An 11571-nucleotide genomic window follows, 5' to 3' on the forward strand; every position below is an offset into this window, starting at 1 on the left:
GCAAATTTAAATACTGAGGAGGCTTGATGACTAAATGCTGTGTGGTGTTTGAATCCTAGAACAGAAAAAGGGAGTCAGTAGGAAACTTAGTTAAATCTAAGTATGTCATTGTTGCTTAAGACGTTGACATTAGAGAGACTGGGTAAAGTGTATATGAGAATACACCTATCTTTGAAACTTTATGTCTAAACTTAATTCCAAGATGAAAAAAAATTTTAAGTGGGCTATTGTATACATCCTTGAATTATAGGAATTTTTGTCTTGAAGGGGTAGAGGATTTGCACGCACACATATACCAAGGCAGGGTTTTTCTGTGAAGCTCTGGCTGTCCTGGAATTAGCTTTGTAGACCAGGCTGGCCTCAAACACACAGAGATATGCTTGTTTCTGCCTCCCAAGAGCTGGGATTATCGCACTGTTACTTGGTGAGGATTTGCATTTAAACACTGTTTTCCAGGCCTCCATTTGTATTTTGGTAATCACTGATTAAAGAGGAGAAAAGGCAAATTTAAAGAAATCATTCCATGCCATCAGGGATTCTGGTCTTCCATAAGATATATTGGGTTGAGATCCAGGGAGCTCAGGAATAGACAGTGCTGAGTCCATTGTGTATTTTCTAGATTTAACATTGAATATTGGGCAAGTATGCACATGCATGCTTTATTTTACAAATGAAACCGTTCTATTTTGAGAGACTTGACTTCAACTTGATGAAGATGAAAAGGCACATGGATTCTTTTTGGTGTTGTTGAGAGTAGTTGGTGTGTGTTGGGGGGGTAGCTCTTTTAATCTGAGCACCCGAACCTCATAAGAGTTCTTGGAAATCTGGTGTACAGAGTGAAACCCTGTTTACAAACAAAATAAAAGAGCCTGCCACGATGACCCATGCCTTTAATTCCAGCAGCTGGGAGACAGAGATAGGAAAAGCATTTTGAGTTTGAAGCCAGCTTGATCTGTATAGCAAGTTCTGGGATGGTCAGGGGTACCTACTGAAACCTTGTCTCACCAAAGAAAGGGGATAGGTAGGAAAGTTAAAAATTCCTTTATGTGAATTATTAAATAGCATACTTAAAATAGCTTTTCTATCAGAATTAATTTCTGGATTTTTGAAGACTTTCTTAATTCTTTTCCCAGATAAAACAATAAAATTATGGAAAATCAGTGAAAGAGACAAAAGACCAGAAGGCTATAACTTGAAAGAGGAAGATGGAAGGTATAGAGATCCTACTACAGTCACTACATTACGGGTAAGCACTTAATAAAAACGACTCTCAATCCTATTGCACAGCAGGGCAGAGGAAGGTGGATCTCTGTGAGTTTGAGTCCAACCTGATCTACATGGTGTGTGTTTGAGGACAGCCTGACTTTGAAAAAAGGAAAATGCCTTTGATGGGATTTTTGTCAGTATTTGTATAACCTGGCTTCCAAACAGATACCATTATGGCCTCTGTTCCCGGCCCCACTGGTGGACAGTTCCTTATGGGACATTGCATTTTTCTCATTGAAATAGCTCTGCCGAGGTCTTACCACTACTAGAGGCAGAGAGCTAGGACACACATAGACTGTTTAACACTATTCTATCACTGGTTTTGACTTTCAGAATTGGAATCCTTAGTCATTGCAAAGTAATTTTCTTTGGAGCTCAGAGAGTAGAAATGGACAGAATCTTACAGTTTTATGCTAAAGATGCTAAGAATAAGAAACTGGGTTTTCATTTCCTTCTTAGCCTTGTTAATTCAAACCATAAATGTACTCGTTTATACCAGAAATACTGCCTATAACCTAGTACTGTTTGTTTGGTTTTGGATATAGGGGAGTTCAGATTGGTGCTTACACAGAACCAACATCAGTGGCTTTAAAAAACTCATTCTTAATCTATTCCCCTACGTTTTGTTTTCTTGTGAATCTGGTTTTTCATATTTTGTTGACAGGTGCCAGTGTTTAGACCCATGGATCTAATGGTGGAGGCCAGTCCACGGAGAATATTTGCCAATGCCCATACCTACCACATCAACTCAATTTCTATCAATAGTGATTATGAAACCTACTTGTCAGCGGATGATTTGCGGATTAATCTCTGGCATCTGGAAATTACAGACAGGAGTTTTAGTATCCATTTGACTTGTTTAGTTTGGTGTTCGGTAAAGAAATCATATTATGTCCTGTTAGATTTATCTTCTCTCTCCTTAATGTATTTGAGTTCTTTGCTTTATTATAATATCTCTCCATCTTTGTGGCATCTCCCCAGTCCCTCTTAATTTAAGTAATTAAAACTGAGAAAAAGTTATCTTCATGAGAAAAGAGAAATAAGTATTATATGAGCTGACCTCAAAATAGATTTATGGAATTCTAGGGAATTTCTTTTGTGCCCTGAATATTGAATCTGGGTGTTTTGCTATACTTGTAAGATGTTTAAGGCTATTTATTTATTTATTTATTCTGGGACAGGGTTTCTCCATAGCTTTTTTTTTTTGGTTCCTCTCCTGGAACTAGCTCTTCTAGACCAGGCTGGCCTCGAGCTCACAGAGATCCGCCTGCCTCTGCCTCCCGAGTGCTGGGATTAAAGGCATGCGCCACCACCGCCCGGCTCTGTTTAAGGCTTTAATTATAAAAATATTAACGTTGAAACCTGAAACTGATCTAAAGATTTGTTACTGCTTGTGTGCGATAGTACTATTTAACAGTCTCAACATTAAGCAGACTGAGGCTGGCAGACCAGGAGTTCCAGGCCAACCCTAGGCTATATAATTGATGAGACCTCTCAATAAAAATAAAAATACAAAACACTTTTTAACATTTTTGGGTTTGCTTCTATAGGAGTAGAGTGTCGTTAAGAAGAAATACTTGATCTTAGTTATTTGCTCTTTTCTGAGTGGAGATTCCTTAATGAAATGCTGTGTAGATATTGTGGATATCAAGCCTGCCAATATGGAAGAGCTCACAGAGGTGATCACAGCAGCAGAATTCCATCCCAACAGCTGTAATACATTCGTGTACAGCAGCAGTAAAGGAACTATTCGGTTATGTGACATGAGGGCCTCTGCACTCTGTGACAGGCATTCTAAATGTAAGTCTGTGTCTGCCCTTTCTTTAAAGTGGTCTGCTCAGACTCTGCCAGGCTTGTGTGTCTGTGGGTAGCTTCCCGACCCATGAGACTTATTCTACAGGAAGCACACAGGGTTGGAGTATCTGGAGGTGGAGGTGTGGCTAAGTTCTCCAACTGTGTATTCAAGCAGAGCTTGCTTTCTTTTTTCCCTCCTTTCTCATCCCTCTTTCCTCAACCTTTGGAACTTATTAGGAAGCCCCTTCCCCTCATGAAAGGTTCTCTTTATAAAATGTTAGGAAAACAGTGACATTAAAATGGGTAAAGCTGGAGAGATGGCTCAAGCAGTTAAGAGCATGGCAGCTCACAACTGTCTAAATGTTTGCCCCAGTTCTAGGGAATCCAACATCCTTTTTTTTTTGTTTTCTTTTTTTTTTTGTTTTTGGTTTTTTGTTTTTTCAAGACAGGGTTTCTCTGTGGCTTTGGAGCCTGTCCTGGAACTAGCTCTGTAGACCAGTCTGGCCTCGAACTCAGAGAGATCCGCCTGCCTCTGCCTCCCGAGTGCTGGGATTAAAGGCGTGCGCCACCATCGCCCTGCTCCAACATCCTTTTCTGGCTTTCTTTGACACTGCACACACATGATACACTTAGATACAGGCATATATATACAAACACCATACACGTAAAATAAAAAGGGATGGAGTTATAGAATTATTTTTTTGTCTTTGGTTACATTAAAAAAAAAAAAAAAGCTCAGATATATATACCAGTCAATAAAATCCTTTTATAAGGCAACTGGAAGTTTGGATGGGTGAGGTGGGAGGTGGTTTTCAAGAGTGACTACAATAGAGACAGTGAGGCAGATTATGCACTGAGGTAAAATGTCCCACATGAGTCTTCTTGTGCAAAATCAGACCCTACATCATCAGGGTTCTGCACTTTGTAGTAATCATTCATTTTCTTAAGAAATCTTGCAAGGAAATGTGTCCGCAAAGCTGACAGAATTTTTTTAAATTAGCCTGTGATTTTTATTTTCCCCTCTCTTGAATGATTATTTTAGAAAATGATTTTATCCAATCTCAAATATTAAACCTTTTCCTTTTTGGTTTTCAGTGTTTGAAGAACCTGAAGATCCCAGCAACAGGTCATTTTTTTCTGAAATCATCTCCTCTATTTCTGATGTAAAATTCAGCCATAGTGGTCGCTATATGATGACTAGAGACTATTTGTCAGTCAAAATTTGGGACTTGAATATGGAAGACAGGCCTGTGGAGACATACCAGGTATTCAGTTTGTTTCTTTTGAAGGGTGTGTCTGTGGGCAGTGTATAGAGGTGCTTCTTGCAGGTTGTTTGGAGTGGTACATTTCTCTCAGAGAGCCATGAACATGTTACTGTTTCCTGTGTTAAGTGTATGGATGTGTTACTCTTCCTGCCTGTGTAAAGTGTATGTTGTCCGTTTAGGATTGCAGGGGAACTTAATTTTGTTACTTAATTTTAATACTGGCCACTTGGTATGCTGCTTTGTATTCAGAAGAAGTGTGGGCTGGAACAGAGCTAGCGAACACTCTCAGCAGAGAATGTACTCCAGATAGTGTGTAGTGTAGAATGACAGTGAACCAGAGCTTAAATTTGACCCACCAAACATGACTCATCTACCTCCTGGCTCATTTTCAAGTTTAAAAAGGCCTGAATTCTTGCCGGGCGGTGGTGGCGCACACCTTTAATCCCAGCACTAGGCAGAGGCAGGCGGATCTCTGTGAGTTCGAGGCCAGCCTGGTCTAGAAGAGCTAGTTCCAGGAGAGGAACCAAAAACTACGGAGAAACCCTGTCTCGAAAAATTCAAAAACAACAACAACAACAAAAAAAAAAGGCCTGAATTCTTGACCGATGGCTTTTGGATTTGTTTCTTCAGTGCAGAATGTAAGTTCAGTATTCTCTCCTTGTCAGAGAGCTACTATCCGTGACCCATGTCTCCAGTGTCAGAGATAGGTGGGACTGAGGTACACAATTCAGCACAGGCCAGCAGAGCCTGTGGACCAGGGTATAGAAAGCAGTGCTTTGGAGCAGCCTTAGGAAATGTGTGGTGCTTACAAAAGTAGGGCAAACACACACCTCACGAGTCTGATTTTTCAACTCACATTTATTTTGTTTTCAAAGTGTTGGCGATATCCACGAGAACTACTGGTTGTTTGCCCCGTGCCTGACACTGAGATGCTAGTTTCACAGTCTCCCTTTGTTTGGGGGAGAGACCCTGCACCATTGTGAATGCTCGATTTGGTTCCTACCTTACATATTACTTGACTTGTTGTTCTGCCTATAGAATTGGATTAACTATTGAGGATGAATTCACACTATAACAGATCATTTGAATTTGTATGGGCATCTTGCTGGCCTCTGAGACTGGAGGCTATTTCTGATTGCTTTCTGTCTACTAATCCTGTCCTGGCCCTTCATCAGTTTCAATTCCTGAGTGTTAAAATACTTAATGTCATAGACATCACTCAAATCTATCAATACTCAAGTAAAGTGGACATTTGCAATGAACTTAGATCCGAGTGTGCTAATATACACATAAAATCCCAGAACTCTGGAACATGATGCAGAGGTTTGTTATAGAGTCCCCAAGTTTGATACCAACCTGGTGACTGTCACTTCTTAAGGTTCTCATTCTGCAAAAGGAATGGCCGATGAACACGTTTTTCCTCTGATCTCAGCAAACACTGGGAAATGTCTTTGTTGTTGGTACCATCTTGTGGAGATGTACTATGCTTTCTGATTGCCTTTTAACTAGCAGATTTACTTTGTAGTTTAGCCATCAGAGTTTCCAAAATTGCCCTTTCGTGAAATACTATAACTCAAAAAAGAGATACATTTTTATTGAATAAAAATAGGAAGTGACTCTCAATGTTTTATCATGTGTGTGCATGAGTGGTGTGTGCATGCAGAGCGCACATGTGGGAGTCAGAATAACTTTGAGGATTCAGTTCTCTTTAATGTGCATATGCTGGGATTCAGACTCGGGCTTGATGACAAGCATACCCCTCATAGCCCATTATTGAGTTTTTAAATGACATTGGTAAGTGAGAGTGAGGAGATGGGGACAGACAGCCAAGAGAAATCAGTGTGTCATTAAGCCAAAGCCTCGCTGTGCTGTATATTCAATTTAAAATAAAATAGTACTTAAAGGGAAGGAAGCAGGTCAGCAGTAATGTAATGAGTGTCAAGAAGTGAAAATTCCTCTGCAACATTCTTTTGTTAATGTCTTATCTGCTATTTTCAAATACCTTCTGACTTAGATGTCTCAGTTACTGTTTGATTCATGTGAAGAGACACCATGACCAAGGCAATTTACAAAAGAGAGCATTTAAAACAGGTCGTGGTTGCACACTCCTTTAATCCCAGTATTTGGGAGGCAGTGGCAGATAGATGTCTTGAGTTTGAGGGCAAACCGGTTTACAGAGGGAGTCCTAGGACAGCCAGAGCTACACAGAGCAAACCCTGTCCCTGGGGGAAAAATGGAGGAGGGCATTTAATTGGGGTCTTGCTTACAATTTCATGGTGGGGAATATGGGCAGCAAGCAGTCAGGCATGGTGTTGGAACAGTAGCCACAATAAACAAACAAATAAAGGCAATACCACCTAATCCTTCCCAAATAGGCACCAATTCTGGACCAAACATCAGATATATGAGCCTGTGGTGGGGTATACGTTCTTATTTGAATAATCACAGATTCTTTAGTTTAGATTGTCAGGGTATATTACAGTACTTGGAAAGGTGGTTTTCCTTAGTTGTGCCATGGAAAATATGACTGCCTAAGAGTATGTAAGGACTAGAAGTAAGATTAGAGGGTGTGTGATTCTGTATACACACTCTCTAAATGGAGCTTTAGTTATTTTCCTTATTTGAAAAGAGATTGAAATAAACTAAGTATGTTTTCTCCCCAGGTACATGAATACCTCAGAAGTAAACTTTGCTCACTGTATGAAAATGACTGCATATTTGACAAATTTGAATGTTGTTGGAATGGGTCTGACAGGTAAGGAAAGAAACTTCGTTATGTGTTCACCCTCTTGTCACACTAGGTAAAAATATGACCTTTTTTAAAAAACAGAATTTATAAGTCATTCTCACCCAGGTACTTGTAAAATAAACATAGTAATCATGGATAGAGCTAAAATGACAAAAACAAAGTATTGATTTTCAAAGTAAATGTAAATCATAAGAAGTCAATACCGGGGTTATCATTTTAAAATCTTTCCCCAATTTTTATGAACCAGATAAACGACATTGCTAGCTAGGACAGTGTGTGCCTGTAGTCCTGGCTGAGGCAGGAGGAATGTTTGCACTCAGGAGTCCAAGGCCAGCCTGAGTAACTCAGACCATGTTTCAAGAAACATTTAAGCCGGGCGGTGGTGGCGCACGCCTTTAATCCCAGCACTCGGGAGGCAGAGGCAGGTGGATCTCTGTGAGTTCGAGACCAGCCTGGTCTACAGAGCTAGTTCCAGGACAGGCTCCAAAGCCACAGAGAAACCCTGTCTTGAAAAACAAAAAAACAAACCAAAAAAAAAAAAAAGAAACATTTAAATCAAAAATCACAACTCTGATATGCCAGCAGTCAATTAAATGGTGGATTTTGTTTTTGATTACTACTCTAGTGTTCGGAGAACTGTTTGGGCAGCAGATACTTCATGCAGTGTTGTACTTCAGTGTCTCTTACCCCTCCGCTCACTTCACAGAAGTTATTGCAAGTGTTATTGTAAGCACTTACTCCTTCCTGTATTCCGATTAAAGCAAAGCATAGTTTTGAAATTACTATAGGCCATATCTAAAGCAATTACAGGTGCTTTATTTGGCACTAGTTGAAATTAAAACACTTGATATGATTCAGATTTCTTGGTGTTAGATGTTACAGAGAGCCCTGGAACTTGGGATGCTTGTCTTTTATCTGGTTTTTAAGTTATAAGTACCCGAGTTTTACATGAGTCCCAATAATAGGCTGGTCACGCTGCACTACTCAGATGCCTGCTGCAGGGTAAGCACCTGTGATGTCATTGCTAAATGTGAGGCCAGTAAGGACAGATGTCAAGAAAACGTAGTGATGTGTAGGTATGGCATTTTATACAACCAGTTTTCCCCATGTCTGGTAGCTGTATGGTGATTCTCAACATTAAGAATACTTTCTGAGGGCAGATAGGGTGATGGATGTAGCAGAAAGGCTTCCAAACAACGACCTGAGTTGGATTCCTGGTGCTCATAGTAGAAGGAAGAACCAGCTTGTACAGGTTGTCTTCTGACTCCATGTGTCACACACACTCACACGAAAGGCTTTTGGATTAATTCCTATCAAATTACGTATTGAAAAATTATTTTTCAAACTATTTCTTCTGATGTTTATCTTAATTTTATGTGTATGAATGTTTGCCTGCATGTCTTTGTAGCATGTTTGTGCTTGGTGCCCATGGAGGCCAAAACAGGGCAGGAACTTTACTGGAACTGGAGTAATCGATGGTCGTGAGCAACCAAAGGTTGCTGGGAACAGATACCTGGGCATCTATATAAGAAGAAAGTGTCCTTAATTACTAAACCCTTCCCAACTCCCTCACCACTTCCTAAAGGACAGAGACCCCCATCCGCCACAACCATGGCTTCACAGACAGCTTTGGTCAGTGCTGTCCAGAGCTCAGAGACTCAGCAAGTGCTCTCAGTCCTTTTGTGGCAGAGTAAAACCTGCTCTTGTCTTAAAGTGACATGGCGTCATAACTTGTTCTCTTTATTCTAAAAGAGTTCTTCAGTTTCTTGATTTTCATAATCTGGGCATTTTGTGTTACAAAATAACAGTTATTTTATAGGTTGTTTTCTCAGTGTGAGCATTGCATTTGCTCATTAAATAAAGATTATATACAAACTTTACAAACCTGGCCGGGCGATGGTGGCGCACGCCTTTAATCCCAGCACTTGGGAGGCAGAGGCAGGCGGATCTCTGTGAGTTCGAGACCAGCCTGGTCTACAGAGCTAGTTCCAGGACAGGCTCCAAAGCCACAGAGAAACCCTGTCTCGAAAAAACAAAAAAAAAAAAAACTTTACAAACCTGGACCGATGGGCCACCACCAACTTAGTGTGAATCAATTTTAAAGAAAAACAGTTGGACTGGAGAGATGGCTCAGAGGTTAGGAGCATTGCCTGCACTTCCAAAGGTCCTGAGTTCAATTCCCAGCAACCACATCGTGGCTCACAGCCATCTGTAATGAGGTCTGGTGCCCTCTTCTGGACTACAGGCATACACGCAGACAGAATATTGTATACATAATAAATATTTTTAAAAAGAATTAAAAAAAAAAAAGACAGTTTTAGGGTTGTCAGTGACATGCACCATCCTGAATTTGATTGATTGTCTTAATTCAGATAAGTTTAAAGAAGTTGCTAGTCCACTCTGCTCACTGATTTGTTAAAGTAAACAATCTCTTGTTAACAGTTTGGTTGGGTATTCTACCTTTACAGCGTTGTCATGACTGGATCCTACAATAATTTCTTCAGAATGTTCGACCGGAACACAAAGCGGGATATAACTCTAGAAGCATCACGAGAAAACAATAAGCCTCGCACAGTTTTGAAGCCACGCAAAGTCTGTGCAAGCGGCAAACGAAAGAAAGATGAAATAAGTGTTGACAGCCTAGATTTCAACAAGAAAATCCTTCATACAGCTTGGCACCCCAAGGAGAACATCATTGCCGTAGCGACTACAAACAATCTGTACATATTTCAAGACAAAGTGAATTAGGCTGGCATTCCTAGCAGAGGGAGCCACTTCCTGCTTAGTGAGATAGTTGAATCTAGCATTCATACCTATAAGAGAGCGGTCCATTGTGGTGCCCCTTTCCAGTGTTTGACAGTGTGCCATTCGACAACACATTTGATAGCCTCATGGAGAAAGCTGTGTGGATGCGTCCCGGGCTGTTCTCCATGTCTGCTAGCCATTTAGGGAAGGGAAGGGCACTTTTAATTTAATGACTTCTTGCACCATCTTGCCTGGTGGACTGGACTGGACTGTGTCAGCATTGTTGTACTCCACTTTTTATGCCTTCCATTGTGATGACGTCAAACACAGTGAACGCCTTCAGTCATGCTATGGGATTTGTGTATCCTCATTACTGTATCATTTGTGGGGTACACCCCTCTTTTTTAAATTAAATACAGCTCATTCTTACTGTGGCTTGTAGCATTCCTCCTCTCTGGCCTCCTGGACTCTTCCCCCTCCATCTTTTACCCTTGCCCTTTCCACCTGGTCTCGGTGGTGGCATATCAAAAAAAGGAAGAACTAAAGAAAGCACACAAAATGAGTCAGTCTGGGGTCAGTGGTAATGGGGGTATATGTTGCGAACAAATGTTTTAATAACAGTTGGCTGTAATCACTCCTTGCCATGTCTGGCACTGAAAATAAGGAAAAAAACCTACTACTGAATAAAAGTGACAAAGAATGGAGAATCTGGTTTTCTTTTTCTTTTTCTTCTACCTCTTTAAACCACCAATATTTTGTGTCATATCCTTGGGTGCAGTGAAATGAAATGGGTTTCTATTGTCTCCTTGGTATTTTTATGAACTATTTTTAACAAGTGTTCTTTTCCATGGAGCCTCCGAGAGAGGTGTGGTTCTGTTCACCCATATGTTGAACATACATTATTGTTAAGGGTTCACAGTCTAGAGATGCTGGAGGATTCTGTGTTTTGTGTCTGCTTAATTCTTCTGTTTATGAAGTTGCTGTAAATGAGAACCACGGTTGTAGAGCTTCACTTTGAAGTCTTCTTCCAGCGCTTAATTTCATTTTGCCTTAGGAAATACCAAGTAGACAAGCTGACTTTTCTCGCTGTTGTGGCACAGCAGAGTGGAATTCCATCTGAAAGTAACTTGGTAGATGAAACCCCATGCTGCACTGAAGAGCTGTTTTGTACTGCTTGCTATGGAATCAGAAGGAATTGTACTTTGCCATAGATACACCTTTTCTTTTGGTTTTCCAAAGGTATACTCGGGACAAGCTTTTAAAGGTACAGTGCTGCACGGACTGCAACAGCTGCATAGTACCAGATGTGTGTCTACCCACATTGTCCCAGTGCTGAGGCCCTAGCCAAAAATGGAGAGTGCCCCAGTTAGTGTGGAACTGCCCTTGGTCAGTCCTGCAGGAAGCTTTATGGAGAGAGAATGGACTTTATTTTTAAAAGATGAATGAGCAGGCGTTTATATGAGAATGGTAGTATATTTTGGTTGAACAGTAATATAACAATGTTGAATTCAGAGGACTCTGCGTGCTTATATATTTCCACTGCCTATTGTTCTTCGGTAATGAAAAATGATTAAACAACTTCACCACAGTTCCCTCTACACTTACACAAATATGTCTTGTACGTTAACATTTTTAGCACACAGGAGAAATTTTATGTAATAAAGTTACTGTATCTTTTGGACTTAAATTTGAATTTGTATTTAAACAATGATGATATGTCTGATGATTCTTAATGGCACTTTTACTAATTTA

At 40.4% G+C, this 11571-nt stretch overlaps 1 protein-coding gene across 2 annotated transcripts in view; it reads left to right on the forward strand.

Annotated features, from left to right (window-relative positions):
• The window catches only part of Ppp2r2a (protein phosphatase 2 regulatory subunit Balpha), a 58209-nt gene extending 47956 nt beyond the window's left edge, over positions 1–10253 (forward strand). For both annotated transcript variants that reach the window (XM_057786208.1, XM_057786209.1), the window contains exons 5-10: positions 1134–1246; positions 1931–2108; positions 2902–3066; positions 4156–4325; positions 6989–7080; positions 9543–10253. In XM_057786208.1, coding sequence (XP_057642191.1) covers positions 1134–1246; positions 1931–2108; positions 2902–3066; positions 4156–4325; positions 6989–7080; positions 9543–9822 — 998 coding nt within the window. In that variant the 3' untranslated portion in view covers positions 9823–10253. The remainder of the gene's footprint in view (positions 1–1133; positions 1247–1930; positions 2109–2901; positions 3067–4155; positions 4326–6988; positions 7081–9542) is intronic.
• Positions 10254–11571: the final 1318 nt, after the last annotated feature.

Source organism: Chionomys nivalis, chromosome 12 (genome assembly GCF_950005125.1).
Source record: "Chionomys nivalis chromosome 12, mChiNiv1.1, whole genome shotgun sequence".
NCBI classification, from domain to species: Eukaryota; Metazoa; Chordata; class Mammalia; order Rodentia; family Cricetidae; genus Chionomys; species Chionomys nivalis.